This window comes from Rhinoderma darwinii, chromosome 3, assembly GCF_050947455.1.
Source record: "Rhinoderma darwinii isolate aRhiDar2 chromosome 3, aRhiDar2.hap1, whole genome shotgun sequence".
NCBI classification, from domain to species: Eukaryota; Metazoa; Chordata; class Amphibia; order Anura; family Rhinodermatidae; genus Rhinoderma; species Rhinoderma darwinii.
In genome coordinates, this window is record NC_134689.1 from 125,727,218 (window position 1) to 125,751,971 (window position 24,754).

At 39.8% G+C, this 24,754-nt stretch overlaps 1 protein-coding gene across 1 annotated transcript in view; it reads left to right on the top strand.

The window, feature by feature from the left end:
* PAH (phenylalanine hydroxylase) overlaps nucleotides 1–24,754 on the top strand; it is a 70,960-nt gene that overhangs the window by 26,529 nt on the left and 19,677 nt on the right. Inside the window, exons 4-10 of the mRNA XM_075856677.1 lie at nucleotides 11,956–12,044; nucleotides 17,281–17,348; nucleotides 18,381–18,577; nucleotides 22,858–22,993; nucleotides 23,617–23,686; nucleotides 23,766–23,822; nucleotides 24,450–24,545. Of these exons, the coding sequence (XP_075712792.1) occupies nucleotides 11,956–12,044; nucleotides 17,281–17,348; nucleotides 18,381–18,577; nucleotides 22,858–22,993; nucleotides 23,617–23,686; nucleotides 23,766–23,822; nucleotides 24,450–24,545 (713 nt within the window). The remainder of the gene's footprint in view (nucleotides 1–11,955; nucleotides 12,045–17,280; nucleotides 17,349–18,380; nucleotides 18,578–22,857; nucleotides 22,994–23,616; nucleotides 23,687–23,765; nucleotides 23,823–24,449; nucleotides 24,546–24,754) is intronic.

Below are 24,754 nucleotides of genomic sequence, written 5' to 3' on the forward strand. Positions count from 1 at the left end.
TGTACCCCTTCACTCTATAAATTGGTGGGATGCCTAGTTCACTGATGTAAACTTCTCACGTCCTAGAGCCAGGAAGAACACTTTACACATCAAATGTAGTGGACATACTCATATATTATTCATTTATTTTATTCATTCATATAGCACCAACATATTGTGCAGATCTGTACAGAAATTGTTATCACTTTCATGTGAAGGTTTTGTGTCATTTATTTTTTACCATTTATTGATTTAACTATAAATTCTACATTTACCTTCCACTTGAAAGAAGTTTGAGTTTTCTCTAGAAACTTTTAATTCTGTGATCCAGTGGTTGTCGGATATCACAGACTTTACCATTGTGATGTTCTGGAAAGTAAACCCCTTTGGCACTGCTCAGAGATTTCTGTCACTAATAATTTGATACCACATTTTAAGCTGTTTTAAATGTTGGTTTTAATGTCTTTTGCTTAAAATGTTCTGTCAGATTTCCAGGAACAGAAATCTCTGAGCAGTGTCAAAGGTGTTTGACTTCTCTATAGAGGCCTTTCATTCCTAGAATCAGTGTTGGTCCAAGACCACCTTCTTTCAAGTATCTATGACGCATCAGAAGAATATTTTGAATGTATACCCCTAAATTTTACCATAAACATATTTACTTATCGATGTCAAAATGTTCTTTACTTCATACCATAAACATAATTTTTTTTCCAGAAAGATATTAAAAGCTTCCAAAATATTTTTCTTGATTTGACCTACTAATACAGCGATTTGTTATAGATTGCTTGTCTTTTTTATGACATCAAATATTATTCCTAGACATTCTGACTAAGATAGAGACATTAGACATGTCAGACAGTATTGTCATTCAGGATGAAGAACACATATTCCATTCATTCACAATTGCCTCATGTTCCGCTTTAACTTGATTATACGTAGGGGATGCAGTGTACAGAATCCATTAACACTGTCCTAGAACCATACTAGATTGTGCCCCATTCTTATAAATACAATGTATATGTGCAATTCTTACAGATTTCTCTACCTTTTTTTATATATATTTTCTTGCACATGTTTATTTACAATAAAAATATTTTATAGTTGTCTTGAAAATTGTGGAATACTGAGATCTGCAATGCCCAGACAATAGTGGAATTGACACTATTGCATCCTTTTTTGTTATTTTTATTCAGAAGCAATCTCTATTTGGAAGTATTTCAAATGTGGCTTATTTGGCATTTACTTTAAAGTGAATCTGCACCTTTTATCATCATGCCACATTTAGGTCCACAATTCTGTGCGGATTCATTTCTTCGGAGTTGAAGATCTATTTTCCTGATACAGAGCTCTAAACCCTCTGCATAGACGTAAGCAGCCACCATTAGAGAGAGCTCAATGCATACTTTGTTTTTATATTGACTTGTGACAGTATGCATTAAAAGGAGTTGTCCGGTTTCATCAAATTAATGTTACTGTTTGTATTAATAAAAGTTATAACATTTTTCAATATTCTTACTGTATTATTCCTCACGGTTTTCAAGATCTCTGCTTGTTGTTATTCAGTTGGAACATTTATTATTTGCATCCAGTAGATAAAATGATGTCCATGGTCATGTAATGATCACACAGGTCCTGGGATCGTTAGAAGATACAGCTCTGATACACAAACTGTAACTGTAACGAGCCGTGCACCTGTGTGTCCATCACATGACCATGGACAGAATTTTATCTACTAGAAGTAAACCACGAATGTTAATACTGAATAACAACAAGCAGAGATCTTGAAAACCCACGAGGAATTAATACAGAAAGCATATTGGAAAATTGTATAACTGTTTGTTATACAAAAAGAGAACAGTAATTTACTAAAACCATACAAGCCCTTTAAGATCCTATGCTCCCTTTCAGAAACATATCTATGCAGGCGATTTATAGCTGTGTATAAAAAAAAAAAATAGAGCTCCAACCACTTTAAATATAATTAAGAAATGAGTCAACACAGAATGTTGATCTTATTTGGTCAAAAAAATAATGTCTATGGGGGGGGGGGGGGGAATTACGATTAAGCTGTGCTCAGAATGGGAATATTTATTTGATAAACAGATAGAAATGGATCTCCTATGGAGTTGTCCATGTCCATATTTCAGCCTATGGGGATGTCAATATAAAAGGAGCAATGGCAGCAGAGACCATTATGCATACATATAGCACCTATTTATTGGGTACAACTAGGCCAAATTATATAGTCTGCTCCCCAACCTTTTACTTTGTGAGTCAATCTCAAAAATGGGGTTGAGTAATATTAAAGTGTTAGGGCATGGCCCCACGTGGCGTATTTCTTCCGCAACTGTCCGCATAAATGCCGCACAGAATCTGCGTTGCAGATTCTGTTGCGGATCTGCCCAAAATGTGCAGTAAATTGATGCGGACTGGCCGTTGCGTATTGAGGTGAAAGTACTTCCCTTCTCTCTATCAGTGCAGGATAGAGAGAAGGGACAGCACTTTCCCTAGTGAAAGTAAAAGAAATTCATACTTACCGGCCGTTGTCTTGGTGACACGTCCCTCTTTCGGCATCCAGCCCGACCTCCCTGGATGACGCGGCAGTCCATGTGACTGCTGCAGCCTGTGATTGGCTGCAGCCGTCACTTAGACTGAAACGTCATCCTGGGAAGCCGGACTGGAGAAAGAAGAAGGGAGTTCTCGGTAATTAGGAACTTCTATTTTTTTTACAGGTTGATGTATATTGTGATCGGTAGTCACTGTCCAGGGTGCTGAAACAGTCACTGCTGATCGCTTAACTCTTTCAGCACCATGGACAGTGACTATTTACTGACGTCGCCTAGCAACGCTCCCATAATTACGGGTGCACACACGTAGTCACCCGTAATTATGGGTGCACACACGTAGTCACCCGTAATTATGGGTGCACACACGTAGTCACCCGTAATTACGGGAGCCCCATTGACTTCCTCAGTCTGGCTGTAGACCTAGAAATACATAAGTCCAGCCAGAATGAAGAAATGTCATGTTAAAAAACCAATACGCTCCGCAGCACACATAACATGTACATGACATCTGTGGACTGCATTGCGGAATTTAGAATCTCCATTGAAGTCAATGGAGAACTTCCGCAATGAGTCCGCAACCAGTCCGCCACACGTCCGCAACAACCATTGTATGCTGCGGACACCAAATTCCGCACCGCAGCCTATGCTCCGCAGCGGAATTTTCCGCATCGTCTAAACGAACACTACTAAAAAGCAGTGGAAGGCAATGGAGAAACGGGTCCGCTGCGGATTAACGCTGCGGAGTGTCCGCAGCAGAATTCCAGAGCAATTCCGCCACGTGGGGCTTTGCCCTTACTGCATGTTTTGAGGCATACACACCAAAGAATCTTAATTTAAAGAGGCTCTGTCACCACATTATAAGTGCCCTATCTCCTACATAATCTGATCAGCGCTGTAATGTAGATAACAGCAGTGGTTTTTATTTTGAAAAACGATCATTTTTTTTAGCAAGTTATGACCTATATTAGCTTTATGCTAATGATTTTTAATGGACAACTGTGTGTGTTTTTACCTTTTACCAACTGGGCGTTGTACAGAGGAGTGTATGACGCTGACCAATCAGTGACCAATCAGCGAAAGAAGCTGGGCTGGAACAATGAGAAGTGTATGACGCTGATTGGTCACTGATTGGTCAGCCTCATACACTCCTCTGTGCAACGCCCGGTTGGTAAAAAGTAAAAACATGCCCAGTTGTCTATTAAGAAACAAATTAGCATAAATCTAAAATTGCTCATAACTTGCTCACAAATGATACTTTTTCAAAAATAAAAACCACTGCTGTTATCTACATTACAGCGCCAATCAGATTATGTAGGAGATAGTGCACTTATAATCTGGTGACAGAGCCTCTTTATTGTCAAACACTTCCTACTACTGTTAAAGGGTTATTTTCATCTCACAAAGTGACAACATGTCGCTAAGATATCTGACCCCTGGGACCCTAACCGATTCTGAGAACTAAGCGGCTGCTGCACTGGATCAGCACTGTTTTTTTTCAATTGAATGGGGCCAGCTACACTTCCCTGTACAAGCAGTGGCTGTGAGCGCCGCTTTATAGGGAAAACTTTGTTCTCAGGGTCGGTGGGGGTCCAAGATGTCAGATTCCCACCAGTAAGAAAGTGATGCCATATTTTAGCGATATGCCATCACTTTTTGAAATAGGAAACCCCTTTAAGTAATGCTTTGAGTTATAGTATTGTGGGAAGATCAAGGGCCTGCTGTTAATACTGGTACACTCAGGAGCAAACTCAAGATTTTTAAAGTGTTGGACTTTCTATATAAATTATATCACACATTTTTACATAGGGTAGTTTATGGGCAAGTAATAGTATTCCTCTCATACTCCTGGTGGTTTAGAGTGGTTTAGCAGGTAATGCTTAATGTCTCTGGTGGCCTAAGGTGATAAAGAGGGAGTATAGATAATATCTGGTGGTCTAGAGTGTTTATGGGTTAATATTTCTGGAGGTCTAGGGTGGTTTAGTAATGAACACTTAATGTTATATCATATTATAACTAGATAATAGGTCCCCCCTCCCCCATGTAAATGCCTGACATAATACCTACTGGTAAAATGCTTAATTCATGTTGTACTTGTATATACAAGAAATTCAGTATTAAATGATATATCGGTTTACCAAGTGTTATATATGACATGGGATGTCACACTGGAAACAGTTCAGTTTTTTGTTTTTTTCTGTTCAGGCTTCAGTTCTTTAATTATTTTTGTCTCTTAAATAATTATATGGACATCTTTAGTAAGTATCATATAAGCAAAATTTATATACATACGCAATACCACAGTATATACATATACAAATGTATCAGCACTACATTGTTTGTGCAATCTTATAACGCAAAGAGTAAAGATAAGATGTAAGACCCAAAATAACACATTGTGATTACAATATAAGTTGTGCCAAATGACCAACTCAGCTCTGCTACATTTGAAAATATACTAGCAAAATTGCGGCTCCCACAACAACCTTCTCACAATATGAGATATATAGTAAGTATGTTGATAAGATCATACGTATGTGTATGACCCATTATGTGCTGTAATAAATACTTCTTATTGTTTACTAAGCTCCAGCAGGAAAGAACCCCACAGAGTGGTGACCGTGTAGAAAAAAATCTAAAAAATTTTGTTTTTTGCCACCAGTACATGTTTGACCACTAACACCCTTGGTTTGCTAATATTGTGGTACCAGTTGATGGTAAGAGTCCTCTTCAGCTTCCTCGCACCGATGGGAATGAGGCCAACCTGAGCTGGCTCCCTTCTCTCTATGGGAACAGACTCGGACCAGTGCCGCTGAATAATTTTTTATAAAAAGTAGCTGGTTACATATTGCCTGATCTATATTGAGCTCCAAATGATTTTACATTCTAGGGTATTAATGCCATGCTTAGGGACTATTAAGGGATTCTTTAACAGTGACCTTTCCTAGAGCTCCCGACCATTGACAAGGACTTTTGTTTAGTTATCCAACATTTCTTATCAATAGCCAACTGAGCCATTATATCATTTTTGACCCCTTCAATAACTTGGTTACAACTTGGGTGTTCACCACGACTCATAAAATGCTTCTTTATTCTGAAAAATCAAATCAATATTTATTGGTCAAGAGACAACAAGATGTCCTTAGTTTTCACTGGGGGTCAGTGTTAAACTAGCTCCTGTCCGTGATTTATAAGTGGCAGGAAGACATCCAGTCTGTCTAGAGTCAGGCCAGTATCTAGCGGGACGAGGACAGAATGTCACTTATTGGGAAATTCAATTAGTTTCGATTTAGGGAGTGCGACACGGGCTGCATGTCTCATTTTATACTGTAGCTACCGGTCGGGCTGTTTTTAGAAACAGAAAAGAAAGGCTTCATTGTCTTACTAGAGATAATGTTTAATAGTGGGATCCAGCGTCATAAATAGCAACTAAAAGCTAAGTGGATTTTATGGGCAGATACATCATAAAAATAGGAACATAAAATGTTTACAACGTGGCAAAATAAATAATATGGACGAGCGCTATCACTTCATGCCTTTCTCAGGAGGACTACAATTTACAGTAAATCTCCAGTCAAAAACGGACCATTCCAGAGATAAAATCTTACTTACCTGGTGTCCTGCTACAAGAAAATCCCGGGGGTCTCCTGACACATTCATCACCTGCGTAAAGCGATATGTTGGCTCACCCAGTGCTCTGCGCAAAAGAAATTGGCCTTCTTCTAGACTTGTCTTCCATTACAGGGTCTACTCTAGCTGATGGAGTATTTCTTAATACAGAGGACAGGGCTGGAAGTAGTCAGTAAAATATGAGCAAGCCGACACAGCATTTTGGCTTGTGGCGTGTTTGTGAAGTTTTTGGGGTCAGTGGCATTGTATTTAAAATGTAGAATGCTCTGGGTATGATTTTTTTTCCTGGTGTTTTTCTTATAGACTTCTCTATAAGGCTGGATTCACACGAGGTCATTACGTCCGTAATTGACGGACGTATTTCGGCCGCAAGTCTCGGACCGAACACAGTGCAGGGAGCCGGGCTCCTAACATCATAGTTATGTACAATGCTAGGAGTCCCTGCCTCTCTGCAGGACAACTGTCCCGTACTGTAATCATGTTTTCAGTACGGGACAGTAGTTCCACGGAGAGGCAGGGACTCCTAGCATCGTACATAACTATGATGCTAGGAGCCCGGCTCCCTGCACTGTGTTCGGTCCGGGACTTGCGGCCGAAATACGTCCGTCAATTACGGACGTAATGACCTCGTGTGAATCCAGCCTAAAACTTCAAGAATGTCGTAAAACACAATATTTTTTAAAACGCTGAAAAAAAGTGTGATAAAGGCCTAAAGTTTTTGTTTTTTTTGGGTTTCGTTAAATTCCAAGAAGTTGTAATAAAGAGCAGATTTCATGTTTTGATCATCTTATACATAATATTTTCTGTGGTATAAATAAATATTGCTTAACGTTCTCAGTATTTTGCTTTCTGAAAAAAAATAATGATTTATTAAGTAACCTTCTGTTATTTATATAGATTGAGAGATCATATCATGGCTCATTCACACGACTGTTGTTATTTTCAGTGTCTTATCCGTTTTTTAGCGTATAGCATACTGAGCTATTCATTTTTTATGGGGCCATCATGCACACATCCTTTATTTATTGTCCGCTCCGCAAATGATAGAACAGGTCCTATTCTTGTCCATATTTGCGGTCCGTCTAGTGTATGGGTCCGCAAAAAAAAAGAGAATTTCTACTTGTGCAGATAAAATACAGGCTGAAAATATGACTATGTGAGCATAGGAACACACTAGGCATAAACACAATGGATTTCATTGTGTAAAATCCGCAGCGTATTACTGTAGGAGCAGTGTGGGTGAGATTTCAACAAATCTCATCTCCACACATTGGAAAAAAGCCACCGAAAAAAACGCACATAAATTGACCTGCGGTGCGTTTTTTTCATCTGCAGCATGTCAATTAATGCTGCGTAATCGCTGCTCTTGTGTTGCGTGTTTCCCCCATTGAATTCAATGGGGGTTCTTAAACCCACAACAAAGTGTTGCCGCAAAAATCGCAAGTAGGAAAAAAAATAAAAATAAATAAAGGTTATACTTACCCAGAGTTCCCTTCTTCTTTTCCAGTCCGGCCTCCTGGGATGACGTCTCAGCCCCTGTGACTGCTGCAGCCAATCACAGGCTGCAGCAGTCACATGGCCTGCAACGTCATCCCAGGAGGCCGGACTACGCACAGAAGAGAGGGAGGGAGTAAGTATGAAAGTTTTTTATTTTTTTCCCCGGCGCCGCTTTCCGCCCGTAAAAACACACCACAATGTGGTACGGTTTTTCGGACGCCATTCCCTGCGGTATTTAGGGAGGATACGCTGTGTATTCCGCCCTGAACACGCTGTGTGTGTTCCTACCCTGAATGTGCTTCTTAATAGGGAAACACAAACATTCTGTAGCCTTAAAAATAGGAGAAAACAACGAGGTTTTAAAACGAATGATTCCTATTCACTTTTTGCATGTATATTTCTAGAAGTGTCACTTTTATGTGGAGATAGCGCACTCTGAATGTCATTAACACACTGCTCACACCCATTGCGCTGTCTTTTCTGGTCACATTTGTGCACTCTCTGTTATGACACTGCCATCAATGTGCTTTCTTGTGCCGCGCTTCTTTCTACTTCTATTGCTTTTTCTTAAGAGTTATTCACATGTGGCATATTCGTTGTTGAAATTTCTGCGACTCGAAAAACAGTACCATCTAAATGGGGTTGTTTTTGCAGCATGTGAATGAGTTTGAGTAAAACCCAATTTAGATGAATGAGACAGTCACAGAAATATCTGCAATAAATCTGCCCCTGTTAAACCTAATGCCTGCAGGTAGAATAGTATTGTGATTTAGTATAATCATCTTATAACAGAATTGATAAATCGCCATTGTTTTATTAGTATTACTTATGTCAATGGGGAAGAATGTTTTCCAAAAATGATCTTATTGATTATGGCTTTTTATGTGGTTTACACAATGGAAATTGGTATCAAATCAGCAAATATTTCCAAGATGTACTAAAAAGTAGGAACTCGCATCACAACATTTATCACAATTGCAACTTTGGCTAAACAGTGTTTGGATTCCCAGAATTGTGCATGAAGCGGTTTTCTGATTTGGAAAACCCATTTTGTAATATCCTAATAGGGAGTTCTGAGTTAATACAGGGGAGTCCTTATTCAGAAGGTTCATCTATTAGGCCTCGTGCACATCTGCGTTAAAGGCTCCATTAGGGGCCTCAGTCGCAGATCCGGCAGAGATTGCCGGAGACAGTAGGGCAGCTTACTGCGTTATTGTTTCCAATAAAACCAATAGGTCTGGCCGTCTATTATGATCCCAGGACCATTAGTAATTAAAGTACTGCAGTAAAAATGAGTATTTAACATATTTTTGCTTCGGTTGTTTTTCTGCGATAGTAATGCAGTTGACAATCATCCCTCTGTCGCTTGGGCTCCCAGATATATAAAACCAGTCATAGACTGCGTTCACACATTGTAGTTTTGATGCAGTTGCTGCATGACTTATTCAGCCCAGAAAAATCCGAAAGAGGCACAACTCATTTTGGCAACAAAAATGCAAGAAAAACCTTTAACTGATCTGTCCTAAGTAATGAAACACTTGTTGCCAAGGTCTAATATTTGGGTCAGTGAATAAATGTAGTGGGTACTTGTGTACAATGCACCTATTACTATACTGTATACATTGTCACACAGTGCCATCTTGTGGTGATGGTTTAAAATTACATCTAAAGTATATGTTTGTGGCAATGGGTACAAGGACTAGAAATAGACCTGTTTTCTTGAAATATACATTACATATTTGAGTAGATCTGAAGATATTTTCTGAACATATGATGGAGTTTTGTTACCAACATTGAAATTAAAACTAATACACAACTTGAGCAATACAGCAAAGTAAATATAGAAAATAATATCACCACTGGATGAGTGCAAATATTACATGCAACAAGTGGTCCATAGGCTAGATATAAGTAGACCCCAGAGATATTTAGTTAGCAGGTTGGTAAACACTTCAGTTCACTGTCATTCTAGCATGCATCATAAGCCTTGGAAGTATTTTCTGAATGGAGCTACGGGTGCTTCTGCCCAGTTTTTCATCCCTGCTTACATATATTATGAGTATGACAATAATCATATGATATATTAGGCTGGCTTCTCAAATCATGATTCACATGGTTTTTTTTTCCGCGCCATTTAAATTGCGACATGAGAACCCAGCCTCACAAATAAGATCATTGCATATATGTTTGTATGGTTTGTCTTTTGTAAATGCTTTATTTTGATTTGGTCATTGATCTAAACATATTTCTATATTTCCCTACTTTACCTTTCTTATTCTTACCTGTGGTGCATTTTGTGTCTACCTTCTTCTCCATCCTGTACTTGATTTCAGGTACCAGCTCTGCTTTTTTGCTACATGACAGTTTGTCCTCCACAGCATCTGTTCTGCGTCAGAAACATGTGATTGAAAGTGAGTGATCTAAAGGGTGCAGCTGCCATCAGGGTTTGGCATTCTATAAGGTGGCATGTTGTCTTTTTTTCTTTTCTTAGTATCACACACTATATATCCCTTTATTGGTATAAAATATAGTAAAGGTTTCTTATACTATATAAGGCTTATATGACATAACATGATAAAAGTGTCATATATCAGCCAATCAGATATTAGCTTTTATTACAACACCAAACACATAAAACAGAATATCTTATTGGCTGTAATCGTTTTATAAAATATTTGATTAAATCTGAATAAAACCGTTCAAGGTTGAAATTGACCTTTTACTTATGTGAGCATTCCTATAATAACTTAAGGCTATTGGGAATTTCAAATTTACTTGTTCGTCCTGCAGACTGGTAAGTAGCCCTCAGGATTCTGTCAATCTAATAAAGACACAAAGTTGTCACAAAACCTGGCAGCAGATTCAGTGCACTAACAGAATTCAAGTTACTATAAACAATAGCTTGTTTTCTGCTGACTGGACTGCATGGCAGGTTCGTTTCCCTGTAGTTCTACATATTAATATAGAAAAAAATATTTTTACTAAAATGATTGTTTCCATTAATAACTTTATATTAGAGAATTATAATGCAATCCTCTATAATACTTTAAAGAAGACCTCCAGTGGAAACACAACTTTCCATGTCTGCATTCCCCACCTGACTGTATACCATTCTCTACACTTCTTTTATGTATCCTCTTCTTACTTTTTGACCTGCTGCCTTGTCTGTGCTTTAAAAAAGTCTCCATGTTGATTCTTAGGTTTCCCCAGCTTTCTCTTCCTCTTTGCTACCAATCCCACGATGCTTCAGCACAGCATCACATGACCAGCTAAAGACCATTCCATTTCTGCATGCTGGGGGGGGGGGGGGCACTATGACTATCATTCTCCCTATATCCTCCTAAATAATCTGAGAAACCATTAGTATACAGACAGGGAGGCTGCGCTATATTCTTCTACATTATACCTGTGTGACAGGAACCTGTCTAAGTATCAGTGGTAGCTGATGATAGAAGTTTCTGTCCGTCCCCCCCCTGTGCAAAACTAATGTTGTACAGGAACTGCTGAAGCCCGTGATGGGTGACACATAGACCTCCATAGACTCAAGTAGAGAAAGCAAGTCACCGAGACAGATTCCCACTGCTGCTGAGCAACCATCCCAGTCTGATATATAGAGACAGAAGTAGCAAGAAAAATAACAGGTGAGAGACTGACACACGGAACACCACAATGGTACACATGGGGAAGTTTAGTTTTGGCTGGTGTGTCCCTTTAAGTAAGTTCCAAAAGTTGTGTGACTTTAAGTGAATAAGGAAGTGATAAATATTACAATAAAAAAAGATTTTTACATTTATAGTAACTGAAGATTTCTAAGTTACTAATTCCTCCTGTGATCACTTTTTCTGCTTATGCCAATACGAATACATAAAATAAATTTTTTAGTCACAGGTATGTTTTGTTTTAAAATGTTCCTACAATTCTGTATTTTTGTTCTGTGAGACCAACAGCATAAGTTATTTCTGTTTCTTTAGTGCAGAGAGCAATGTTCCCCTTTTCACCCACTTATGTAAATGATAACATTTCAGCTGCCTATTGTGACCACTAGGGTGCCAATCTGTATTCGGCTTCTATGAATGGAAGCCATCTAGAGCTGCATACACATCGGCTTCCAGTACTGGCGAAGATTTGTGATGTAACAGTGAAGCTGTGCACTGTACTAAAGAAAACACCATAGCCTTATCATGTGTATTAGGAAAACGCTCCTAATCATTAATTTTATTACAATTATAAAAATTTCGAAATTATGTCATTTTGCGATTAAATCTAGTTCTTTGTTTCATTTTAGTCCCATGGTTTCCTAGAACCATTCAAGAACTTGACAAGTTTGCAAATCAAATCCTGAGCTATGGAGCTGAACTAGATGCAGATCATCCTGTAAGAACGTGTTCCTTTTATTTCACTACTTTAATGACTTTTATCATCCTCCTGTCCTGTCTCAATGTGAGAGCTGTGAACACTATGCTGGCAGATATCCCATGTATGAGAGTTATTTATCCACTGGAAATGATGGTCATTTATGAACAGTAAAAACGGAACCTATAACAGTGTTACATCTCTGCCTAAAATATTGAAACTGTACTATAAATACAAAGACTTTAGGTTCAATGTCCCTTTAAAAAAAATAATGTTTGTACGAAGCCCACCTCCAACATGTGTACAAAAAAACCACTAGGCTTATTCATTATTTAAGGCGAGCGGGTAGATCCAGGAAAATTATTATTTTATTCTCCTGTGACAACCCCTGTTCTATCCATTACATGGATGTCTTAGAAAGGGAAGGGGAGATCCATTGCTCGATACCCCACTATTGTTTCTGCTTTGGTAGGCTCAGTGTGATCATTTATTACATCACCCATTAAATTAAATAAGCACCATGTAACAATACATATTTATTGTGGCCACACGCGAGTTCTGCCGCAATAACAGCTGATTGCAGAAGTAACTGCCTTTAGAAAAGGGGTTGTCATGTTGTAAAATCCCTTCAAGTAAAGAGCCAACTGGGACACAGCCATTTCAGGATTCTTAGGCTATGTTCACACGGAGTATTTTGGGGGAGGAATATCTGCCTCAAAATTCCATTTGGAACTTTGAGGCAGATATTCCTCTCCCTGCACGCCGATTTTCGCGGCAATTATTGCGGCGTTTTTCGCCCGCGGCCATTGAGCGCCGCGGGCATAAAACAGCGAGAAATACGCTTTCTCCTGCCTCCCATTGAAGTCAATGGGAGGTCAGAGGCGGAAGCGCCCGAAGATAGGGCATGTCGCTTCTTTTTCCCGCGAGGCAGTTTTACTGCTCGCGGGAAAAAGACGCCGACGCCTCCCTTTGAAATCAATGGGAGGCGTTCTCGGGCCGTTTTTGCCGAGTTTTGCGACGGGGTTTCCGCGTCAAAAAACTCGGCAAAATACCCCGTGTGAACATAGCCTTAGCCCTCATTTGTGCACCACAAAAAGCTCATTTCTGCAGAGTCCAATGGAATTAAATTTAATGACTGCAATGAGCACATCATCTTGGATGTACTGGAAAGGAAGAAAAATCTAGTGATCTCTCCCGAACAAAGCAAAAGTGCCATAAAAAGATGTGTCCTTTCTTACCTTTCCCCTTATCTCAACATATCCTGAGATGTATAGCGCGAGATGACCGGCTTTGAAATAAAAAATATTATTTTGCATTACTCTGATGTCTATGCTATATTTGTCGATGTGCTATATGTAGTAAAAAGGAAGGAAAAAAGGTCGTGATGGCCTGATGAAGACGCATGTCCTGCGTCGAAACGCGTAGCCTGTAATTCATGTCATTTAATAAATAAGTCATTTATAGCAGCGCCTAGCATATTTCGGTCCTTTTTTCCTTCCTTTTTACTTCATACTTGGCGGTGAACTTCGGTTTGGACCTAGGCAGCAGCTGTATCCGTGATCTGCCTACACACACCCAAGGTGTGTCTGCTCTAACAGCTCAAACAGAGGTGAACAACGTGTAGGCTGATCTACATATTTTATCAGTGTTGTGCCTGATCAGCATAACTTCTCTAGGTGAGTAGAATTCACCTTAATTTTGACCAATGATTCGTGGATAATCCGCACTATGTGGCGCCGTGTGTTGTCTTTTTCTCTTTTTCCAAGTATGTTCTATATGTGTCTATGTGTCCCACTGTCCCAGGCTGCCGGGAGTATGTCCCGCTGTCAACTGTATCTGATAAAGTTGAACCCAATACTGAAGCAGACAACCATCAGCACCCTTCTTCAGAATTAGTTCAAAGCTGAGGAGCAGTGGAAGCTCCTCCACACGCTGAGGACTTCCCAGGCACAGCGCTACTGTCCATATATGGACAGTGACATCAGGGCTTCATTCTAGGAGTGGAATCCCCGGCCTATTCTCTGGCTAGGGATTCCACTTCTAGAGGGAGTCCCAATGGTGCTATCTACAGGAATGGGGGGGGGGGGGGGGTAGCGCTATCTACATGGGGGTGGCACTATCTTCAAGGCACTATCAACATGGACACTGTGGCACTATATAGGGGCACTGTCTACATGGGCACTGTGGCACTATCTACAAGGGCACTGGCACTTTATAGGTGGACACTGACACTAGGGGCAGCTTTGGGGGCATTATAATGTATAAGGGCGGCTAGGGAGACATTATACTGTACGGGGGCATTATGCTGTATGGGGCATTAAGCTGTATGGGGGCAGCTATGTAGGCATTTTACAGTATTGGGGCATCGGTGTGGGCATTATACTGTATGGGGGCATTACACTGTATGGGGCAGCTATGGGTGCATTATGCTGCATGAACCTATAAGCCAATGCTAAAAAAACAAACCTTAAAAGACTGAAAATCATAATCTGGCATTTATCATACCCTGCCACCATGTCTCTCCCTTTCTTTAGTAAAGGTGGTGCAGAGATTGCATTGGCACCAGGGCCCTGATGACAAAGTGGTCTCAACAGCTTTGTGTGTGTGCCTGTGTATGAGCTAATAATTGACATATTTAAGAAATATGAAAATGTATTTGTACATTGTGTTGTAGCAGAATAATTGGTATAAATAAAAATATCTGATATTTTTTAAATAAAATACGTTTTCATCAGTAAACATTCATTATTATAAACAGAGGCACATGGTGTTACTTTATGAACCCACACGGATCCATAATATGGTTGTGTGTATGAGGCTGAAGTCTGATTATTATCGCTTTAGAGGCAAAGATCTTTTTATGTACAATGAAATATGCAATGCTGAAAATGCTTCTATTACTTTAAATGATTAGGTGTAATTATAGATAATTGCTCTAGATTAATCTAATATGCATAAGCTATTGTATGCCCTCATTCATGATGTTCAGAGAAATATTTTCAAAAGAGAAATAAAAGAGATGCAGAAATAAACATTATTACACCGTGTCATTTCCACCTAATCACAAAGCAGTTGTCACTTTTTAATTCATTGATATAAGCTATGAAGTAACCCTTTATTTTGATGAATATTAATAGACCTTCATATTACAATATGCAGTTCAGATTGCACCCTGCCTACAATAATCAATTCAGACCAAATCATACCAGACGTCAGATTCGATTCGGTCCAAATAATTTTTTGCTAATCTATAGTGCCCCGATTGCCTTAAAAGTCATATATGACACTCCGATGTCTTCTAGGACAGTATCCCACCCTTTTCAAGCTTGGTGATTCACAAATCTATGTAAGAATTGTATAGTGGCAGCAGAATTCATCACTGTGTCTGCCTAACTAACACACTGACACTGGCTGACTATCTCTCTCTAAAATATATTACAGTTTTGCATTTTAACTATTTAGACCTCATGCACACGACCGTAGCCATGTGCACGGCCGTGATTTCCGGGTCGGCCGGGCACAGAGTGTCAGCCGCGAGCCGCCCGCAAACCGCGGGCTGTGCACATGGGCTGTGCACATGGCCGCGGCCATTATTTTCAATGAGCCCGGACCGGACTCCGGGGCCATGCACAGACCATGAAAACCACGGTTGTGTGCATGGCCCCATAGGAATGAATGGGGCCGCAATTCTCCCGTGGATTTTCGCGGGAATTGTGGCCGCAAAAGCACGTTCGTGTGCATGGGGCCTTATTCTTTTCTCTTCACTTTGAAACACGATCGCTGACACAAATCCACTGTCTGTATTCTGTGTTATATTGTACATATGCGCTATTATGGCATATAGACCTCATAGAAGAGGGTCCCACAGATATTACTTTAAACAAAGAATATCACAATTACATTATTTTCAGTGGCATAACAAGCAAATATGAAGCATGACCACCTTCAGCAGCAAGTTCAGAACATGAAAATTATTTTGTCATGTCAAGTGTCTCCCTTATGCGCAAAGCGATGTCACAGTACAGGAATACTGTACAAAGTGACATCACAGTACATACATAATGCAAGCAGTGATGTCCCTGAACAGGGATAATGCATTCAGTTATGTCACAGTACAGGAATAATGCACGCCATGTTGGCACAGTACAGGGATAATGCACACAGTGATGTCACAGTACAGACATAATGAACACAGAGATGTCACAGTACAGGAATAATGCACATAGTAATGTCACAGTACAGACATAATGCACACAGAGATTTCACAGTACAGGAATGATGCGCACAGTGATGTCACAATACTGACATAATGCATACAGAAATGTCACAGTACAGGAATATCTCACACAGTGATATCACAGTACAGACATAATGCACACAGAGATGTCACAGTACAGGAATAATGCACACAGTGATATCACAGTGCAGACATAATGCACACAAAGATATCACAGTACAGGAATAATGCACATTGTGATGGCACAGAATAGGGATAATTAAAAAGCAATCCCACAGTAGTGGAATAATGCACACAGTGATGTCACAGGACAATAATAATGCACACAGGCATGTCACAGTACATGGATAATGCATGGCATGTCAGTGAAGAATTAACACAGTAAAGTTACAACATAGAAATCATGCACACATGAAAAATGGTCATAACTAGAAGAATAAATAGTTCTAATTATGACTTTAAGAGCCCCCAAACTTTTTTCCCCCTGAAAAGATTACAGAAGCGGCATTTAGAATCTGTTTAACACTTTATGAAAATCTTATTTAAACCTGTAACCTTTTGTTGTTGTTCACACTATTTCTAGCTGTCTTTGTAACTTTCCTATGAGCACTGCTGTAACTGCTACATCTCTTTTTTTAAAGTAGACCTTTTAGCAAATAACAAAAACAGCACAATATAGCTATTAAGCATACATAAGTCAGGGGGCACTTAGTTCTGTAAAATGAGGGTCGATACCTGTATTATACCATTTTGCTAAATATTGGCAGGTTACTGAACATGACACAATATGAGATAGTATTTCAGAGGCTATCTTTATGTATTTTCCTGCTTCAAACAAGAGCGTTTACATTAATAACAATGTATTAGGGAATTGCTGTTGCAAGTCCCTGTTGTTTTTTTTGTAAAGTAACTCCATACAAAAGGCACTGTTTAACCTGTATCAATATGTGAAATAAAAATCTATCATATGGAAACTAGAATGCGTAAGAAATACATTTATTTGTGCTTTTGTCACCTCAGGGGTTCACTGATCCTGTTTATCGGGCCAGACGTAAAGAGTTTGCAGACATTGCATTTAATTACAAACAGTGAGTTTCCTTTGTCTTTGCCCATTCTGGAAATATACTCATATAACCAAAATATAGAACATACATTATTCACAAAGGTAAAATATTAAAATTAAATATTAAAGTTTCCTTTTACAATAATAAAAAACGTACACTGTGTATTCTGCGTGGATTTTGCCATTCAAAATAAAAGGATCTGGTGTTTGTTTCCACCTTTACACCCAAGGGTATGCTCTAGCCTGGTAGATTTTTTGCGGAAAATTCCAAGATCCAATCCATTCATCTGAAATGCGTTGTTTTTACAGTATGTGAATGACTATTTACTAACTTTTCTGAGATATATTCAATGGATTTCTGCCGCAAACATTTTCTGCAACTGAAATGTATCATGTATGAACATACTCTGTTTAAAAGTGAGGCTGTACTACTATACCTGTAGCTTTTATGTGCTATACAGTATACACTTAGTTACTTTTAAAACATCATTAGTTTTAGTTTTTTTATATAAGCAGTTTATATGAAATCTGCCTGGAAACTGTCCACAAGCAGGCTAGCTGCTGCTGACAGTTCTTAATCTTGTTTTTGTCTTATTTGTGACTTAATTATGACTTGTGTGAATACCCAGGCAGCTCACATTGGCTTAACTATAGGGTGTGCAGCGGTAGAAGTCCCCCCATGGCCCTGGTGCCTGAGGGGACCTAAAACCAATATTATGAATGCAGGGGACAGCCCTAGGAAAGTTTTGTACAGGGGAGCCCAGGAGCTTCAAGTTACATGTCTGGCAGCACGACAGCTCAGAATACTTCATCCTCATTCACACTTGCACACCAAAATAGTCTAAATAACATATAAATACATAATAGTTATGTTATGTATTAATGAGCAGAGCTGCAGAGTAATTCATTATTATGAACTCAAAATACTAAATAGAGACAAATAATACAAACAAAAGATCTGCCAATTTCAGCTTGCTTATGGTTTCCAGGTAGGAATAGGGGGGTTTACATGTATTCAACAGAATGGAATGACTGCCTTTTTTTTTTTTCTTTTTAGTGGTCAACCTATTCCACGTGTTACTTACTCAGAGGAGGAAAAGAAGACTTGGGGTACAGTGTTCAAAGAGCTGAAATCTCTGTACCCCACACATGCTTGCTATGAACATAACCACGTGTTTCCCCTGCTAGAAAAATATTGTGGATATAATGAAAATAATATTCCCCAGCTTGAAGATATCTCCAATTTTCTGCAAAGTACGCAATAAGATATTTTAATTATTGTAAAATAATGGGGTAAAATTCCATCAGTGGCCATTAATCGCCCTCACACTCCCAAGTTAAAAAACATATACGTTTTTTTACTGGATGGCTGTGACGTATACAGTTTTCCATAGAATATTTTAGTGGTCCATAGCATATTACAGTTGTCCATAGTGTATTCTATTTTTTCCACAGCATATTCAATTTTTCCCTCAGCATAATCCTCTTGTCTAGAGCATATTTTATTTTCCAACAGCATATTCCAGCTGTCTATAGCATATTCTATATGCCCTTAGGATATTCCAGCTGTCCATAGCATATTCAATTTTTGCATGTCAGAATCCAGTTGTCCATTGCATATTCCATTTCCCATAACATATTCCATTTGTCTATGTCATATTCCAGTTGTTCAGAGCGTATTCTATTTTTTACATAGAATTTTTCTTTTCAACAAGTTTTATTGAGTTTTTACAACAAAGTAAGGAAATATATTGCATAAACACAAGAAAAAAAAAAAAAAGGGGGGGAGATACACAATATATAATATATCGCAACTGATACAGCAATGCACTAGTCAGTATGTCAAACAGTCAGGGCGGTAATGATAAGAGCATGTAAAAAGAGGAAACAAAATTGAGGAGTAGAAGGAGGGAATGGAGAGAGGGGAACAAAAAGACAGGGAAAGGTAAAGGTGTGGTCGGTCAGAGATCTAGGGAAAAAATTATTAGCAAATTGTCAAATTGTCAAAAGGCGGTGATCATGGCACCAGGTAGGTGAGAGTAGGCGTAATTGATCCAGGGCAGCCAAAGCAACTCGAATCTGGCAATCCTATCCAATAAAATACTTGTGAGTTTTTCGTTTACAAATATTTGGTCCATTCTGGTTTTGACACTTGCAAAAATTACAGACTGCTTTTTCCAGGAGTGGGCAATAGTCATTTTGGCAGCCAATAGGATGTAAGAGAACAATTGAAATTGTGCATGCGTTAGTTCAGAGGGTTTGAGGTGGAGGAGAGCTAACTTAGGGTCTTTATGTAAAATTATACCGAACAGACTCTGAGCGAGACCAAAGACTCTGCTCCAGAATCTAACTAGTTTAGGACAGGACCACCATATGTGGAGCATGTCACCAGGCGCGGGGCATCCCCTAAAGCATGAAGCAGGGTAAGAGGGAAATGCATGTGCAATTCGGCTGGGGACCAAGTACCACCGCATCATGACTTTATATGCGGATTCTAAGATATTCGTATTAATAGAGCAATGTGAAACTGTGCTCCAGATACTACGCCACTCAGACCGTTCCAGCGTCATCCCCAAGTCCCGGTGCCATCGGTCCACATATGTATGAGGGGTAGGAGATGGATTGTTGAGGAGCCATTTGTATAAGAGGGATATAATCCCTCTCGAGGTTGGGCAGACGCTGCAGATTCTCTCGAACTGTGAGCAAGAGTCAGATGTATCCCTGTTGTTAAGAAGAGAAGTAATCCAGTTCTTAAGTTGTAGATATCTGAATATCTCGCCACTGGGGATCTGCTTAGAGGTCTGGAGTTCACAGAACGAGAGAATCCGAGAGTGAGTGGGCGTGAGGAGTTGGTGAACTCTAAGTATGTCATTCGACCACCACCATTTAAAGGCATAATAGTTGTCTGCGCCAGGAGAGAACAAGGGGTTGTGCCATATAGAAATAAGGGGAAGATGTGGAGAAATCAATCTACTGGAATATTTGATAGAGTCCCAGACCGTTAAAATGTGTGTAAGAGAAGGGGAGAGATGGGTAGGACGTAGGGATGGGGGCATCCAGGGCAGAGATTGTATCGGGATGGGCGACACCTCCGGAACATCCAGGTACACCCATAGAGGCATATTTACCGAAACGTGTAAGTTAGGCAAGGATGCTATCATGGCTGCTTGATAATATTTAGAGATATTAGGAACACCCAATCCCCCGTCTGTTTTCAGCGAGCAGAGAGTGGACCTGGATATTCTAGGACGTGTGCCACGCCAGATAAACGAGGATATACGGTTCTGAAGGAGACGTAATATGTGCGGTGGGACTTTTATCGGCAGGGTTTGAAATAGGTAGAGAAGCCTGGGAAGGATGGTCATTTTAACCGCAGAAATCCGTCCAACCCAAGAGAGATAAGTGTGTTGCCATGATGTCATAGAAGAGGTGAGGGAGCGGATCAGAGAAGGATAATTGGCAGAATATAGCTGAGCATATGAGGGGGTCAGGTGAATACCCAGATAATTTAATGAGTGTCTGGCCCATTGAAAAGGAAAATGGCTACGTATGGAGTGCAGGACTTGTTGGGAGAGATTAATATTTAATGCGATTGATTTTGTAGGGTTAATTGCTAGCCCAGAAATTGAGGCAAAATCGGATAAAGTTTTCATTAGGTTGGGAAGGGAAACAGTAGGTTGGGAGATCATTAGTAGCATGTCATCAGCAAAAAGGGACATTTTATGTTGCATGCCCGCCACTTCCAACCCTTTGATGTTCTGATTTTGGCGTATCATCATAGCCAAGGGCTCAAGAGCCAAAATAAATAGAATGGGAGATAGCGGACATCCTTGTCTAGTGCCCCGTTCAATAGGAAAAGGAGCAGACTGATAACCAGCATAGCAAACTTTAGCTGTAGGGTTGGAATAGAGTGCATGCACCCAGGACATAAAGTGGCGCTGGAAGCCCCACTTCCCCAAGGCATAATCCATGTACGACCAGGATATTGTGTCGAAGGCTTTTTGAATATCGAGCGAGAGAAGCATTGAGGCCACATTTCTCCTACGAGCTACATGAATCAGAGATATAACTCTCTTGGTACAATCACTTGTCTGTCTGCCTGGGACAAAGCCAGCCTGGTCCCCATGGATAATAACGTCAAGGAAGCAGTTAATCCTAGTCGCCATAATCTTGGCCAGGATTTTAATATCTGTGTTCAAGAGTGATATTGGTCTGTAGTTGGTAATTTGGAGAGAGTCTTTTTGTGGTTTGGGGATCATGGCGATATGAGCATGAAGGGTTGATGGGAGAGGGGTTGTACCAGTTCTGAGGGCATTAAAGAGTTGAGTTAAATACGGGACCAGTAGTGGGGAGAGTTTTTTATAATATAAAGGAGAAAAACCGTCAGGACCAGGTGATTTGGAGGGTTTCAACTCCTTGATAGCTGCCTGAACCTCTGCTTCGGATATCTCAGCCTCCAAGGCTTCAAGGTTGGAAGGAGTGATATCTGGAAAAGTCAGGTCTGCAAATAAGCCTTCAGCCCTCAAGGAGTCAAATAATGGGGGGGAGGAGTATAAGTTGGAGAGGAAATTTTGAAATAGGGAAGTGATTTTATTGGGGTCCGCTGTAACATTACCTGTGGAAGTTCGTAATCTAATAGGCTCCCTTGGCGACACAGGGACCCTCAATTGACGGGCCAGGAGTTTACCCGGTTTATTACTTTGCGAGTAATATCGCTGTTTGGACCATCTTAGTTTGCGTTCTACCTGCTCCGTCAATAGAAGGTCCAGTTCCAACCTAGTAGCATCTACCGAGGTTTTATTAGCGATCGAGGGGTTCTGTTTCCAAGTATGTTCCTTTTGTTCTAACACGCGGTATAGCTCCGCGATTTTTCGTTCTCTATTTTTCTTTTTAAATGAGCCTAGTCGAATGAGAGCTCCCCGCAATGTGGCTTTATGCGCCTCCCACAATATAATCGGGGAGGACGTGGAACCCACATTCAGGTCAAAATAGTCCTTTACCGCCGCTTCCACTTGCGCGAAAGTGTCTTTAGAGGACAAAAGGGAGTCATTCAGACGCCAGTTAAAGGAGAGCCCCTCGTGGGACTAGGGAAGAAAAGGAAACTTCCACTGGGTTATGATCAGACCAAGGTGTGCTTAATATCTTAGCTGAGGAGCATAGTGGTAGAGATCATACATAGAATTTTTCATTTGCCCATAGTACATAGTATATTCCAGTTAAGGCTGCCATTTATAAAACTAATAAAATAAAAACTGTATATGTAAAAATATTTTTTTATTCAGATTTGCTCTAGTTCTCTGTTATAAATCTTCTGAAGGTGACATATACATGATGGCTGCATAGGCTACCATTGGAACTACAAATAGTGAGGGCTTTTTCATGAAAAATAGCAACAAGTCCAACATTTTTTATAGCCCATTGTCTGGTTGCTTTTGTGAAATCTATTAGTAAGTGTCATTTATACTAGAATTGTGTTCTAGATCAGTAGACCTTTACATGTAGCCAGACTGTAACTTTCTGTATCTTCCATAAAGCTTGTACTGGTTTCCGTTTACGTCCTGTCGCTGGTTTGCTGTCATCACGAGATTTCCTGGCTGGCTTGGCATTCAGAGTATTTCACTCAACTCAGTATATTCGCCATTGGTCAAAACCCATGTATACACCTGAGCCGTGAGTATATTTCCTTCCGTCTACAAGTTCTGTACCTGTTGTTGTAATTATCAAAGAAAAACTCCAGATAAATTCCAATTTTGGCATGTGTATATACATAATAATTGTTTTCACTGAAACTGCTTATCGAAAATAACCTTATAACATGATATTAGGGGCACTTACTTTCATAAAGCTTAAAAATCTACAAATTTTTTTTAGGCGGAACCCAACAGCACAACCACAATGTTGTCTGTGCCTTTGGGCCAACCCTCCCCCACTCGCTTCTGGCGCTCCTTCAGTACAAACATGGTGCCAGTTCAGGCTGCTGTTCCTATGTGAAGCTGAATTCAGCTCACATTGAACGTCTATGTGAGCCATCTCCAGCTTGACAGGGAGCGCGGATCACATGCGAGGGTTCAGGTCGCTCAACTAAGCGTTTCTGCACCTTCCTTTCAGTGACAGTGGGGGACTCAGCACTTGGATCCCCATCAATCCAAACTTCTGATATGTCTTTATGGGGGACGAAACTGACCTTCATGTGGAAAGCTCTACAGTATATCTAGAGCTGTGAACAGGAATGGAAGAGCAATGTAGAAAACCTGCCATCTACATATAACATTTTGTCTATTCTTGCTCTACAGTGATGTTTGCCACGAGCTTCTTGGACATGCCCCTCTGTTTGCTGATCCAAGTTTTGCCCAGTTTTCACAGGTAAGAATTATGTATTTATATACATACATTACAATATAGTACATAGTACAGAATAACTTCATATTAAACATGTTTTCAGGAGATTGGATTGGCATCACTCGGGGCACCAGACGAATACATTGAAATGTTGGCTACGGTAATAAACTTTTTTCTTCTTATAAAATTTGTAGCTTCCCTCTCGGTTCACAGCACATCATGTACAGTCTTGACTTACACATTTTCTTTCTTTTTACTACGTTTTTGTTTTGTCCAACAGCTGCATGAATTCTTTTGTTTCTTGATATTCTTATGCTTTCTGAATGGAAGGGACCTAAAAAAACAAGCCTGTGTTGCATGGAGAGGCAGTGCATTATATAGCAGATAGAACTTCCCGCTGCTGCTTCTGTACAGGTAGTTACAAGGCAGCGCTTGCAAAACAAGTGATAGTACCACACCTGCAGAATACACAGTTTTAGTCTGGCCAGGCCAACATCTGCATGGGATTTGTATGTTCCTCCTATACTTGTGTGGGTTTCCTCTGGTTATCCACACTCAACAAAAATACTTCCTATGAAACCTGCCCCTGCATGGGTGTATGCCTTAAATATGGAAATAAGTCAATAAAAACGTACACAAGTGTCTGTACAGTGCTGTAGACAATGTTGGCGCTATGTAAAAGGTATGTAACACCTATTACATTATCTGTGTTCAATGACTGCATTGACGGATTAGGATAGGATTTCCTATCATACGAAATTCGATCTCTCTTCTTCTTTACCGTTAGGTCTACTGGTTTACTGCTGAATTTGGGCTTTGCAAACAAGATGATAAAATAAAGGCTTATGGAGCTGGGCTGCTGTCATCATTTGGGGAATTACAGGTTTGAATAAGCTTTATACTGTTTGTCAATTTGCCAAACTTTAGAATGTTTCCCAAGAATATATATATTTTATTTTATTTAGCCCTGACTCAAAAATTACAAGTGTTTTTCAATCCGATGTAGGTTAAAATAATCGATTAGCAAAAAAACACTGGCGCTATGACAAACGGCAATAGGCAAACGGAAGTGAGTTGCAGTTGCGAGTACCA